The sequence below is a fragment of the Eptesicus fuscus genome, chromosome 6 (assembly GCF_027574615.1).
Source record: "Eptesicus fuscus isolate TK198812 chromosome 6, DD_ASM_mEF_20220401, whole genome shotgun sequence".
NCBI lineage: Eukaryota > Metazoa > Chordata > Mammalia > Chiroptera > Vespertilionidae > Eptesicus > Eptesicus fuscus.
The window spans coordinates 52,678,540-52,694,655 of NC_072478.1; the positions used below are offsets into that span (position 1 = coordinate 52,678,540).

At 37.1% G+C, this 16,116-nt stretch overlaps 1 protein-coding gene across 5 annotated transcripts in view; it reads right to left on the minus strand.

Annotated features, from left to right (window-relative positions):
- Positions 1-16,116, minus strand: part of DCLK2 (doublecortin like kinase 2) — a 132,685-nt gene that overhangs the window by 106,627 nt on the left and 9,942 nt on the right. For all 5 annotated transcript variants that reach the window (XM_028151536.2, XM_008144003.3, XM_028151532.2 and 2 more), the window contains exon 2: positions 5,039-5,373. In XM_028151536.2, coding sequence (XP_028007337.2) covers positions 5,039-5,373 — 335 coding nt within the window. The remainder of the gene's footprint in view (positions 1-5,038; positions 5,374-16,116) is intronic.

Sequence of the window (16,116 nt, forward strand, 5' to 3'; positions counted from 1 at the left end):
AATTTCTGAGTCTGTTTTGCCTCTGCCCATGACAAGAATCAACTTGTTCCAAAATTCCACTAAATATGTTTCTTTTATGTTAAAACTCTGCTGTTTCTGGGAAAGCTAAAAGTTAGAATTTTTTACACATGTGGACAAAAGCTATATTTGGACCTTTCAGTCCCTTAACAGAATAAAGACATTTTTAAAAAGAACTCCCCCCTGCTGCAGTTTATTATAAGAAACTCACCCCCCCGCCGACTTTTGAAATTTAAAAAAGTAAACCTTGTTGTCCTATATAATGCCTTTAATGTAAAAGTTCAAGGTTCCATTTGTAAAAAGAAAAACAAAACTAAAGCATTTAATCTAAATTAATTGCAAGTTTAAAAAATTATTGAAGAGAATAGTCATGACTTCTATTTATAGATCCTTTTTTTCTAGTCACCCCATCTATAAATGCATAGGTTGTGGATTTCTTTTAAAAAAATTGATGCTCATCACATCATTTTAAGTATTAAATATTTAAAACTCCATAAAATCATCTTTCTTTAAATACATGTAAAACCATCTTTAATTGCCTATGAGGCTGTTCTCCCCAACTACATGTCAGCCCTACACAACAAGACAAATAAATGGAAACCCAGGACAACAAAGACCATAAACCATGACATTCCAACACACCTGCCTCAATTAGATGAAAAGTGCACACACAGGCTATGGGGAAATCTGAAATAAAGTTTAGCATGTGGCCTCGTTGATAAAGTTAACATTCAAACAAGTGTCATTTCCTTTTGAATCACTTCACTTACTTCACACCTGGTTTTCTGAACCTCAGCACCATTGACATTTTGGACCTCTGAGAATTATGTTGCGTTTGTTGTCTGTCTGTCCTGTGTACTGTAGGCTAGATAGCAGCATCCTGGCCTCTACCCACTACATGCCAGTAGAATCCTCATCCCCAGTTGTGGCATCAAAACATGACTCCAAACTCCATAGAGCAAAAACATGCCCAGTTGAGAGCCACTGCTCTATACTAAAGCAAACCCAAGAGTTAAAATGGATAAATCCTAACATTTGATTTTATTTGAAGGGATTTTACAAGAGACACAGAATATGTGAGTTAGTTGTACTAACCACGTCAGGCCTTGTAAATTGAGTCAATACCACTAGGAAGACGTGATTATCCATTTTGGCAGAAAAAACTCAAGGGACATTTTGTTAACAGCATAAATGCTACTAGCACATGCCACACCCTTCATTGCCTCTTCAATCGGGAAAGCTTTGAAACCCATAAAAAAAGATAACCAGGGCCCCTGAAAACTCTAACATGGGTATCAGGAATGGAATTGGTAACTGCATAATGAACTGCCTACAAACTGTTTATCTCCGCTTGTGTCAAAGATCAGATTAATTTAAGATGAAAACTACCAATCTGAGGAGGAATGCACATAGGAAGTTGAGGCAGATGGCCTAAAATTTTGTGCAGGAACAACTCACTAGCAGATCCTACTTTTCTCATTCCTCTCTCTTCACCTAAGCAAAGCTGTCCTTTTGAGAATTTTCAGAAAGCAGCTAGTTTTACATGCCCCCTAAAAAAATCAATTTATAAAGTAAAATCAGAACAAACAATGCCCATTTAAAGATATACATTCATCTTAAGCGTAAGACAAATTTCTTATGCTACTTCAAAGCAAGATTTAATGTCCTCTTTATATTTATAACATATCAACCACACAACAGACATGAAGTTTTAAATAACAAGTCCATCTAGAGTACAGATGTTGAATCAACGCCAAGAAGACTGTAGCTGTGAAGGATACCTGGCACTCTGAAAATACAATATCCAAAATTGTGCCTATGAAAACCAAAATCTAAATTTTTCCGAAGAAATCTTATTTGAAAGTTTAAAAATACCTCTTCTCTTTGCACATGGGAAATAATGTTTAGACCTAAACAGTGACAAAAGTGATGCTTGTAACATTTTATAGCCACATGCAAAAATTTCAAGGATTAACTCATAATGTTTTAATTTTCACAATCTGATTGAAATTGGTCTTTGTTTTCTTTCTCGGTGCTTGAGTTTTTGCTTTTAAACAGACATGAGGAAGAAGTAGTAGAAATCAGAACAGCAAGTACTAGGTTTCTGATGGCAACTATGATTGTGTTTCCTTCTGAATTAGTTCTTAAAAAAATTCTTCCTCTACTTTTCTTTAACACAAAATTGAAACCATACTACAGAGTTTATTTCCTGCCTTTTTCACTTAACATTTCCCCATGTCTTTAAATTGCCCCCAAACAATTTTTAAAGGCCACCCCTATGAGTTCTATGGTGATATTATTTAACTGTTTTCTATTTTAGGGATTTTAAATTGTTTTCAATCTTTTGATCTTATTGCTGGGATGAATTCTCATGCATAATTATGGCATAATTATTTAGGATAAGTTAATTTATTAGGCCAAATGGAAAGGACATTTGTATAGTCGTACAAAACAAACTGCTTTCCATAAAGATTATGAAATTTACACTTCCATCATTCGTTAAGAATGCCAATTAACTGCATATCAAAATATAATGGACATTTTCTTTTTCAAAAACACGTCAACTTTAAATATTAAAAAAAATCATATTGTTTTCATGCACATTTATTTAGTGAGATTGAGCTTTCTTATACTTAGTATTTATAATTCTACCTTTTCAAATTGTCTGTTTGGTGTTTGATTCATTTTGCCATGGCAGTGTTAAGGTTTTTTTCATATTAAACTATTATGATTTAATGTAAAAGTATATAACCCTTGCTTATAATAGCCAGAAAGTTTTAATTTTTATGTTGTCTAACCAACCTTTTCCTTTGTGATCTTCCCACTACATTTATGCTTAGAAAATCCATTCCCATGTCAACCTAACTATTGACATCTTTTCCTTTAGTTCTTTGGTTTCATTTTGACATCAATATTTTTAAAACACCTGGAATTTATTTTTGGTATACTATGAGAAAGGTGATTTAATATCTGGTAGCATGAGAGCCCATTAATCATTATTTCCAAAATTTTCCTGCCTATTTTTTCCAGATTAACATTTAAAATCACTTTGTCATGTGTCCCTCCCCTGCCCCTCCCAAAATCATTTAGATTCTTATTGAAATTGCAATTAAACCATAAATAAAAATCAGAAAGAATGTATAGAAGAATGTTGAATACTGCTGCTATCAGGCATCCTTACCTGATTATCATAGAAATACTTGCAGTATCTCATTTGTATACCAATTACACAGACCTTTTGTTTCAGAGAGGATTTTTTAGTCTGTTAGGGAATTCTCCATTTTTATTACTAAATCTCTAATTAAATTTAGATTTTGTATTCTGTCAAGTGCTTTTGTGATATATTTTTTTTGGATTATGTGTGCAATAACTTTATCTTCTAGATCCCATGTATTAACAGGTTTCTTAACAGTAAGTCATCCTTTCATTCCTGTCATAAATCTTCTCATGGCAGTGTATTATTTTTTAATAGGTTGATGAATTTGGATTGCTTGTGCTTTAGTCAACATTTTTCCATATAAATATTTCTCGTCTGGAGTCTTTTCAAATATACATTTTTTAGATAACTATTAAAATTTCAATGATTACTATTTCAATTAGACATTCAACTTCATTTCACTTAAAATTTCCCTAGAAAACATACATTTGGATATTTCCAAATAAGTTTCAATTTTTAAAATCTCATCTGCATGTACTATCTATATGTCACTTAGGTTTTCTAATTTGGCATACTTACAATTTTCCTTTTTTCTTTTGTTAGGCATCTTAAATATCTGTCTCTATAGTTCCTATTCCCCCGTGCCCACCAAGAATTAGCTATTTGATTTATCAAATCTCCCTTTTTCCTTGTGGTCACTTACTTGCAGAATAAATCAACTTGTAAAGTGGCTATTTCCAGTCATCTGAACCTGTCTCGGGGCAGGCTGCCTTCTAAACATTAATTTAATTAATTAGAGAAGTCACAACTTCATTAAACTCTACTGGAATTTTTGGAACCTATTTTTAAAATTTTGTTAATGATTCAGGAAGCAACGTAGTAACTAGATCTGGTCTTAGAAAACGATTTTTTTGCCCTACCAGAAGACACTTTTGCTCCAGTGTTTAGTATTATTCATTTTCAGCACCACATGAGCCAAACACTTCAAAATAAATTCTTTTCAAGAGAAGAAACAAAATTAAATGAAGAAACAAAGTGAATACTGGAAACTATGTTTATACAATGTAAATATAAACAATTTAACCTCATTGAAACTAGGGAAAATACACTTCAGAAACCACATGTTTCCTTTTAAGAATGATAATCTGATTGTGGCAAAACTCTGTATTTGTGTAACTGCTATTCATGCGTACTTGCAATTTGCCCAATTTTTTTTTTTTTAGCCCATTAGAGTTCCTGGTATATTGTTACCATAATTTGGCATGCATTTCCCTGTATAATTTATATGTGTGTTTTTTCAGAAATGCTGATTAATTACCTCCATTCTTCCGTATGAAATTCATATGAACATTCTCATGAAAATATTTTCCTTTAAATGCATTTTCCATATTATACATGAGTGGGGAGGAAATGCTTTGCTAAAAAAATGTCAAATATCTTTACTTTTTACTTCTGTGGCTTACCCAAACCCATAATGACTCTACTAGTCATTAGGTGTCCTTCTTCTTAAGTAGAGAACATCCCACTTAATGTAGGAAGCCTCCTCAACGTACACTTTTCCCTTACAAGTTTACATTTCCCTTCCAGTATCCATAAGAATTATAGATCTCTCTATATATATAATTTTGAGACATTTGTGTAAAGAGACAGGTGAGCTGCTTACATCTTTCATGATAAAGGCTAATTCATACACATGCACACGTGTGTACACACACACACACACACACACACACACACACCCTCTCAAGCAGGACTACTAAAATATCTAGCAGATACAAAGCTCATCTTGTCAAACATGTAACTGCCATGGTACAAGGAGAATTTAAAAGGAAGGTGGGGAGCTGGGGGCCAGAATCAGCGTACCTGCTTTCCGTCCAGGGTGCAGAGCCTCTTGACCACTCCTGAGTCTAGTTTAATGGCTTCGGTGATATCGGTTAAGACTTGTTCAAAGGAATGTGCGGTCTTCTTATTCAGAAGAATCCGCACGGCTTTTCTAGGCTTCACTCCGCTTCGAATCACAGTCACTAGCTTGGGTTTGATGAAATCTTTACTTTCCTTCACTTCACTTTTCACCGAGGTGGCAGCAGCCAAGGCTCGGGTGGCCCCACCCTTGATGTTCACAGACCAGTTTGGGTTAATATTTTTGGTGTAATCAACTTTACGAAATGGCTCGTTCGATGCACACACGTAACTCTCACCTAAAAAGCAAACAGCGGTTTTATTAGCATGATTTCCCCACCATGGGAGAACAAATGCTGGTCACCCACTGAACGAACCCCTGAACTGGGCAGGTTCACTGAAAGGATCCATGCCCTTCTCCGGCGCTCTCCCCACCCTCCCTTTGTTTTTAGTAGCATCTAGGTGAGTATTGGGAACGACATGCATCACAAAGTGAAAATCACTGGACAAAGAAACAAGAGAGATCAGGGTTTTGTTCTGATCCAAAGTGTCTTCCTGGAAAATTCCTCTGCAATCTGGGTCTCAACATCATTATCTGCAACGTGAAGTTGCTGCAACAGATGAATTCTAAAGTATCCTTAGTTCCAAAGTCCATTAACTAATTTAATTTTTAAATAATTTCTTCTGGAAGAAATAATTATATCACAAAGTAATAGTCATATAAATAAAACTATTTTCCTCCTTCCTCCAATTACAGATTTCAGTCCCAATCAAAGAATGATCACCACAACTTCACATAACTGACTAAATTATATTCAGTTACAGGATCATTTACCCAATTAATGAAGCACCACAAAAAGGAAGAAGAGTTTTGAAAGCTCAAAGAAGCATACCTCAGCATTTTTTCCTTAAAGAATGTGGATTAAGAGAATTAGTTTAAATAGATACCCTTTTCTATATCTATTTACATGGGAAAGGATATTAAGTAGTTAAAATGATGTGTTCATCACAGTCCTCTGCTCAATTTTTATTAAGAAAAACATAAAAACTATACTATGTCAATGGATTTACTGAGTAAATGTTCATTAAAGGTCCAAAACTGTATGTTGAAAAAGAACACATTTTGATTGAACAAGCATAATTATATGTTTAAAAATATTTTTTCCTTTTGCGAGATTCAGAAGCCACCAAGTATTTTAATCTCAACTTTTTGGCATATAAAATAAAAGGGTTACAATCTAAGAATTTCTCTAAGATATCTTCTAACTCAAAAAGAAACCACTTTTTCATCCATTCTGTGTAATAGTCTCATTCTTAATATTATAATGATAGGATAAAACCCTTAAATGCTGTGAATGCTTAAAACAAAAATAACCAAAATACTGAAGGAGAAATTCTGAGGAAAACCTATTAATATAAATAGGTTTAATTGTTACCAGGATGTTGTTTAAATCCTGATTACTGGAGAACTTGAAGACTTCCAAAGGCACACAAACAAGTCAGTCACAGATCAGACATATAAGAGGGCCTAAAAAGGGTCCCTGTCCAAGAAAACTAGGGCATGGGTCACAGGCTCTAATGCTGTGTCCACACCAGTAGTTTGAAGTCCAGCCCAACCATCACCATTTAGAGATTTTTCATCTCTGTAGGTTTATCTACATCATTTTTCATAGTATAATCATCTGGGAAAGTGTCACATACTTTCAAAATAGGTATGAATTTAATAAAATAGAACCATATAGCATGTGCATGTATTAATGAGCAAAAATAAACAATTATGATTTTGCTTTAACTTTACAGAGAAAGCAACTCTGACACTGAAAAGCTCTTACTAATTTTACCTATGATAAAAATTAAATTGTATGTTCTGATCCAAAATACTACAATAAAAAAAAGGAACCTCAGCAAGAAAAAGGTGATTTTCTTTTAGAATCAGAGAGAAGTCAGCTGGAGAAAAGCCTTTCCCAATAGAAAGAGAAAAAGACACTGGGGGGAAAAAATAAAACAAGAAATATTTAATATGTCATATTTACTTGATCTATGTAGTCCCTGCACAGTCAACATATTAACCAAGAGAGCTGCCTTTTAAATCTTTCTGTATTTTGCCTCTTTACATGGGTTCAGAATATCAAAATGAAAATAGGCAAAGGACGCCTGTCTTTAAATTTGTTTTTGTGTGGTTACAGATAAATTTTCATTCTCTCCTCTTCTCCCTTCCTTCATGTTTCTATTTAAAACTCCTAGATCAGTTCCATAATAACTTTATGTATAGTTTTGAACCAAGGCTGGCCAGTGCCTGCTAGAGAGAGCCTCACCCCTTCTCCACATCCACAGGAGATGTAAATAATAATTCATAGGATACTCTTCTGTTAAGCCTAGAATGACCTTCATAATATGCACTGAACACCTACTATGCACCAGCTCGTGTGCTAGGTGCTGACATGATATGAAACCTACTTTGGCATCCTTGGCACTCAACATTTCAACACGGCTATCCAGGACATGGTTTTGTGTTTCTTTATACTTGGCATATAAAACGCTATAGTATAGATGTCATACCTTGATAACAATACCACCACAATACCCAGGCCAGCTTCCCTTGTCATGTCCCCATCCAGACCAAACAATCTGATTGTAATCTTGTCACTTACATAGATTTGCCTACAGCAAGAGCTTTGCCTATGTGCTGACAAAAGAATTTAAGATCTTGGTTCCTTGGGCAGTTTCACAATAAATTACTATTCTCTGTTAGATACTAGACACCTACAAGATTGATTAGAAGCAAAGGGTCTCGCCCCAACCAGATTCATGCTACTGCGTGGAGTCTTGTTTAAGATTTGTTACTCCCCTGCCAGTTTACCACTGCTCCCCTCCTCCCCATCCTGGGGAGCAACTTCGCTTCCTACTCAAACTAGTCAGCTAGAAACTTAGGGGTCAGTACCTTCTTTCTTTTGGTTCCCTAAATACATCCTGACATTGAGTTCTGTCCACTCTAGCCTTTAAATATTTCTGAAAATACCCTTCCTATCTGCCTTCATCACCACCTACTTCCCACCAGGATCAGTGTAAGCATCTTATTTCTGCTCATTCCCAGGAAATATAACAAGTTTTCCAAATGGAGGTACATTTTATGCTACTGAGACAGCTGAAAAAGTATATTCTGAAGTCTCGATATACTGATGAAATACATTATGAGAGAATTGAACTCTTCCCAATACATGGTAATACTGCACTTGCCAAAGCAAGGAAAGGATAAGATCTCATTAAAAACTAGTTAAACTAGGATATAAATGTGTGTGTGTGTGTGTGTGTGTATGTGTATATGTGTGTATGTATGTATGTATGTGTGTGTGTGTGTGTGTGTGTGTGTATATAGATAGATAGATAGATATATATAGATATAGATATAAAGAAAATTAAGCAGTGCCTGAAGTCCAGATCACTAACATTCATAGCTAGACTTGATGTGATTTCAAGCTTGTCTGATGCTCACAATCAGAACTATGTTCTCCCATGGGATCTAATCTCACAGAATAGCTATGTCAAACAAAGTCACTCTGAGACTACGATAAAGTGACATGAAAATTAAGTCATTGTGCAATCCACACAATATTAAATATCCCCAAATATCCCTCTCTCACACTCAATGAATGACAACTTCTTTATCAATTACAGCTTTTTCCTCAATCTAGTTTGCTCTCCCTGTAAGATTTAATGAGATACCCAATTATAGAAATGCCCTTCCTTTTGACAGCACTCACTACAGAATGAGTCCCTGCTTCCTTAGATCCTCCCTGAAAGTATCCAACCGAAGCCCCAATTCTAAGACAGATCCAACACTCTTCCCGAGACACCCCATAATGTCATCTTATGCAGTGACTAATAAACCCAACCATAGTTGTGTTCTTGGCTGAAGAGAATTGAGATACACTCTCTTTGATACCAGCTCCTTGACCATAAGATACTAAGAGGAAACCATTTTGAAAATTATGATCATATGAGTGCTACATACAAAGAGGATTTGCTTTCTGTACAGAAAGAGAATGGATGGAAGCATAAGCAGGTTATACCACTTAATTGTCTTCAAGCATGGTATAAAACAGTCTTTCAATTTCCTTTTAAGGGTCTCTCCAGAGGCATGGTTATGGCTTTTTCCCATTGACATTTGTTCAAAGACATTTTTTATGACTATGTTTAGAAGGTTGACAAACTAAGTGTCCATAATGGTGTAATACAACCTGTGTACTTCTTAACCATTAATTTTTATCCTTAAACAAATTAATTGCCTCCTACTTAAGAGGCAAAAGGCTGTTAAAACTTAGGAACTTGTGAATTTCTTGTTCTCTGAAAACCTTCTTCCCTACAAATATATTTCAGTCTGTGCCAATTTTTCCACCCCCCTCTCCCTTTTCAGTGATACCTCCTAGTCATTGTTAAGTCCCTCTACCAGGACTTGGGTCCTTCCCTCTCCTCATACTGAGATTTCAAGAGCATTCTTCTCTCCTCCGTTAAACTAGACAGTCCTCTCTACAATATTATTGTACACAGTGTCTCTCACACACAGATCCTCCCCTCTTCATTCCTCATCTCACTCAACCTAATGGGCTTTTGGCTTCCATTCACTGCCAAGGTAAAAAAAACATTCCTCATTGGAACCATAAATGACCATGAATAGCCAAAGTACTCTTAAGGAAGAGGAACAATGTCGGAGGTATACACCCTATCTGATATCAAACTACACTGCAAGACTATACTAATCAAAACAGCACGGTACTGGCATATAAACAGACACACAGAACAATGGAACAGAATAGACAGCTCATAAATAAACAGAAGCCTATATGGTCAATTAACCTATAACAAAGGAGGCAAGAATATACAATGGAGTAAAGACAGTCTCTTCAATAAATGGTGCTGAGGAAACTGGACAAATACATGCAAAAATGAAGCTAGACCACTTTCTTACACCACATACAAGAATAAACTCAAAATGGGTTAAAGACTTAAATGCAAGACCTGAAACCATAAAACTCCTAGAAGAAAGAAAATAGACTGTAAAATATTTGACGTTGCTCTTAGTAATATTTTTGGATATGTCTTCTTGGGCAAGGGAAACAAAAGAAAAAAGTAATCAGATTAGATGACATCAAACTAAAACATTTCTGCACAGCAAAGGAAATCAACAAAACAAAAAGGCAACTTACTGAATGGAATAAGATACCTACTTATGATATATCTCATATGGGGTTAATAAAATATATAAAGAACTCATACAACTTAACAGCAAAAACTCCCAAACAATCTAATTTAAAAATGCGCAGAGGACCTCAATAGACATTTCTCCAAAGAGGACATACAGATGGCCAATAGACATATGAAAAGATGCTCAACATAACAAATCAGAGAAATGCAAATTAAAACTGCAGTGATTTGTCACCTCACACCTGTCAGAATGGCAGGTCGCTCTGACCCCCATCAATAAATCAACAAACAAGTGTTGGTGAGGATGCGGAGAAAACGGAACCCTTGTGCACTGTGGGTGGAACTGCAAATTAGTGCAGCCACTGTGGAAAATAGTATGGAGGTTCCTAAAAAAAATTAAAAATAGAACTACCATATGATCCAGCAATCCCACTTCTGTGTATTTATCTGAAAAAAATCTGAAACACTAATTCAAAAAGATATATGCATCCCTATGTTCATTACAGCATTATTTCAAATAGCCAAGATATGGAAGCAACCTAAGTGATCATTGATAGATGATTGCATTAACAAAGATCTCTCTCTCTCTCTCTCTCTCTCTCTCTCACACACACACACACACACACACACACACACACACACAGAAATATTATTTGGCCATAAAAGGAATGAAATCTTGCTATCCGTGACAATATGGATGGACCTACAGGGTATTATGCTAAGTGAAATAAGTCAGAAAAAAACCACACACCATATAATTTCACTTATGTGGAATCTAAAATACAAAATAAATGAACGAACAAAACAAACAAACTCAGATACAGAGAACAAACTGATGGTTGCTAAGTTGGAGAGGGGTTGAGGGGCTAGGTGAAAAAGGTGAAGGGATTAAGAAATATAAACCAGAAGTTACAAAATAGTCACAGGGAATATAGTCAATAGTGTTATAACTACGTATATTGCCAGGTGGGTACTAGACTTATGGGGGGAAGATGATCACTTTGTAAGTTAAATAAATGTTTAATAACCATTCTGTACCTGACACTAATATAATATTGAATGCCAACTGTAATTGAAAAACAAATTAAGCACTCCTCATCTGTTTTCCCTACTTCCTCACCCAGCATTTGCTCTTAAGCCACTGCATCATCACTTCTGCTCCCTGCACTCCGCTGGCTGAAACATTGCTCACCCTGACACCCAAGTACTTCTTTCTTAACTGTTAAATGAAAAGCACATCTTTCTAATTTTACTTGATGTTTTCTGAGAGCACTGGACACCAGTCATGATTCTCTTCCTGCAGATCCTTTCTCCTTGGCTTCCACGATCTAATTTCTTTTGTTTTACCTTTTACTTTGATTGTTCCCTTTTGGTCTGCTTTTCAGGATCCTTGTCTCTCACCCATCCAGGCATCCCTCAACCCCCTTAGATTCTCCACCCTCTTTTCTTCAACCACCACCTATACCCAGACGACTCAAACAATGAGGACATCCCCAAGCCTAGTCCTTTCTCTTGAGTTCAAGTCACTTACAGAACATTTCCACTAAATAATATATGGATATCACACATGTTACATGTCTAAAACTAACATCATGCCCCATCACTGCCATCCTTACCTCAAACTCTCTTCCTCCTGAATTTCACAACGTATTGAAGGAAATCAATATAGTCACATAAGCAAAAACCAAGACTCCTGCTTCTCTCCTCCCTTTCCCCACAAGACTGTTCACTTTGGTCAAAGCACCTCTGGAATCCACCCTCAACCCTGCCTTCTCTCATCCTCCCTAGATTAAACTCCGTGTATCAGGCCTCACCCCCTCATCCTCCACAGAGCTGCCACAGAAAGGTTTGTAGAATGTGGGTCTGATATCTCCTGCCTGCTTCCTTGACTTTAGAACACAGGACAAAGTCCTCAACACATCACACACTTCCAGCCTCATCTTCCGCCACTTTCCCACAGGTTCCCAAGTTAGCACCACACCAGTGTATCTGCAATTTCCTTCAAATCTCATCATACCCTCTTAGTCTCATTCCTTCTTATACACCTGAAATAGCCTCCCTCCTCCTTCTGCCTTGCCTCTTTTTATGACTAGTCAAGATTAGTTGCCACTGACAAGAAAGTAAAGCAGCAGAACCTTCACATACTGCTGGGAGGATTGACAACATACATAACATGGGACCCAGAAATCCACCCCAGGCAAGTACCCAAGAGAAATTAATGCACACGGGCACCAGAATATATATTATCTCTCTATATATACATACACATACATGTATGTTCATAGAAGTATTACTCAATAGCCAAAGATGAGAATCAATTCACATTATCCAACCTAGATTACAGTGCGGTCATAACAGTAATGCAAATGAACAAACAAGCTATGTGAAACAATAGTGAGCAAAAGATGACAAAAGACTATATGAAGTAGGAGTCAATTTCTGTAGAGTTCAAAACAGACACCAGTTAACAATTCGGATTAGTATGTCTTCATTGTAGCAAAAATATAAAGAACTAGAGACCTGATGCACGAAGATTCATGCAAGAATGGGCCTTCCTTACCCTGACTGCTGGCAATGCCTTCGCTCCAGTTGGAGCCGCCTTTTCGCTCCGGCCCAGAGCCGCCTTTCTGCCTTCCCATGCTGCCCAGAGGCCCAGAGCGGCTGGGGCAGTGCGGAACACCTGCATCATCGCCATGGTGTCCCACCACGCCCTGCTTGGCGCCTGTATATGCAAATTAACCTGCCATCTTTGTTGGGTAATTTGCATATTCACTCCTGATTGGCTGGTGGGCATCACAAAGGTATGGTTAATTTGCATCTTACCATTTTATTAGTGTATATAGCAAGAGTCAGGCTGCTGTTCCCCTGGAAGACATAGCAGGGAAGAGGCCCAGGGAGAGCATCTCCGATACTGGCATACATGGCTGGTAATCATGGAGGTGTTTGCCTCATAGTAATTCAATAGGCTGTGCATGTATGTTTTATGAACTTTTTGTCAGGTATATATTTCAAAATGTTAAAAGTAAAAATTTCAAAATTACATCATCCTTGGGCACTCTTGTACTGTGAATTTTCAATGTTAATTTCTCATAATCATGTATTCTTTTTTTTAAATCCTCAACTGAGGATATGTTTCAATTGTTTTTTTGTTTTTGTTTTTGTTTTTTAGAGAGAGAAGAAGGAGGAGAGGTGGGGGAGGGGGAAGAGGAAAAAGAGAGAGAGAGAGAGAGAGAGAGAGAGAGGAGAGAGAGAGAGAGAAACATCAATGTGAGAGATAAACATCAATGGGTTGCCTCCCATTTGTGCCCTGACCAGGGGTCAAACCCACAACCTATGTATGTGCCCTGAATGGGAATCAAACCCGCAACCTTTTGATGTATAGGACAATGCTCCAACCAACTGAGCCTCCAAGCCAGGACTTATAATCATTTATTCTTTATCCGTCTCTCCCAGAGGTTATGAATAGAGAGTTTTTAAAAATCAGGTGACTATGTTTTATAGGTACAGATGCCCAGGCCTCGCCACAATTCAACTAAGCCACAATCACTGGAAGGTGGTACACCAAAACATATAGGTAAGGTTTTTAAATTTCACAGGTGAATGTGCAAACAATCCCTCATTGCAAACCATTGCCTGGACTAGCAGCTCCTTAAAAAAACTGACTGTACCTTTTTCATACCACCCACATCTAGTGCAGCACCTGGAATCTAATAAGCACTCAAAACATGTTTGTCAAGTAATGACAAAAATATCTATTTGCAAAACAAACTGATTTGCATTACTTTTCCACAGCATAGCTGTTTACACACGATGACCTGGGAGGCTCAGGGTCAGGCTCCTGAAAGATGTCATGCATGGTCTGAGACACTTTTAGGTAATGCTAGTCCCACAAAAGGTGACCTAAGCCATATAGGAAAACAAGCAGGACATGAGGACTATCTAGTACCCACCAACATTCTTTTTTCACTCCAAAGCATCAGGATCCAGGATACCTTTTCAGTCCAACAGATGTAATGTCTCTTTCAATTAATGGTATATATATGTGTGTGTGTTTTTATATATATACTAGAACCCCGACACACGAAGATTCGTGCAAGAATGGGCCTTCCTTTCCCTGGCTGCTGGCACCGCCTTTCCACTTCAGCCCTGGAGCCGCCTCTTTCCGCTCCGGCCCCACCTTCTGACACTGCCCAGAGGCCCTGAGCAGCTGGGGCAGTGCGGACCACCTGTATCATCACCATGGCAATGATGCAAGCGCCCCGCTCTCCCCGCCCCCCGCTCGGTGCCTGCATATGCAAATTAACCCACCACCTTTGTTGGGTTAATTTGCATACTCATTCCTGATTGGCTGGTGGGCGTTGTGAAGGTATGGTCAATTTGCATCTTTCTCTTTTATTAGTGTAGATAGGTATGTATTATATATACAGACATATAATACATAAGGTGTCCCCCAAAATGTATACACACACTTTGAATAATTAAAAAGGCAGTGTTTATTAAAATACATTTCATTTTCAAAAGTTAGCCATCAGCTGTTAAAGTGTATATATATTTGGGGGAAGCACTCTATATATTCTCTATATCTATTTAATAGCTAAATTACAATAATCCCTCAACATTTAAAATGTCAAGTTACTGTGAGAAATCACAAATAGCTACATGCAACCATATGCAGTTAGAAATTCAACAGCAGTATGTTTTAGCCTATTTTTCTATCAGTTACTGTCAAGTCTCTCATCCACCTCTATTAAGATATCTACATTAACTGTCTAACACCATTAGTAGTTTGTAATTATAAACTATTTTGACATTCATGGCAGAAAGTAGTTACACAAAATTTGGACACCAAAACTATACTTAACTCTTGCAGTGACAGCAAGCACTGAACTTTGATGAAAAGGAAAACTTGTTTATGAGTGTATGGTACAAGGACTCTCAAGCTTAGAGAAACCCCCATCCAAAGATTTAAATATGTTAACATAGAAAAGGAAACACAAAAAGACACTTTACATCTAGCACCAGAAAAAAAAAAACTAAATTCTTTTCTAACTTCCAAAATGAGAAAAATTACTTCCAGAGGAATGTAACCAATGAAAATAAAGCTGGATGTGTTGCATCTACAAGGTAGTTTGATGTCCTTCATCAGTATAGCATCCGGAAGATTTTCCTACAGGTGGATTATAATGTGCATATCTCCACTTAAAGAACATTAGAGAGAAGCTCCCACACCCAGCTGGTTAAGAAAAACACAGGGTGAGAAAAAAGACTGATTTATTACTCTGTGTAAACAACTTAAGTTTACTGCCTGAACTGTACAGTGCCCAGAATTTAAACTCGTGGGGATCAGTAGAGGAACACAGAGTTCATCTCTCAGGCCGGGAGGCTGTTCCCACTCTGCATTCATTTGCGGTGTCTCTGATCCAATGCTGTCACATTCACAAAATGTATATAATAGCCTTTCCTGCAGGGTAGAACTAAGGGCACAAAATGAGATCTTTCACCTCTAAGACCAATGTTCTTTCAACACATCTGATGGCAAGTGGCCAAAAGAAGTTTTCTCCCAAAGTCACATCCAGCTTCACCATCTGTACCATCCACTGGGGAAGGGGCACAAAAGCTACATCTGAGTATCTACAAAGAAGTATGTCCACAAATCCACTTTTCACCATTGAAACTTATGGGGTTGTTTAAGATTTAAAAAAAAATATGTAAAAGGAAAACAAAAATTCTACTCATTAACCAAAAAGCCTTCAAGCTTGCTCACTGGAAAATACTAATTGTATCTAATCTCCTGGTAGGATGAAACCTACAGACCTGCTCCTCATGTCTGAGCCAGCTGG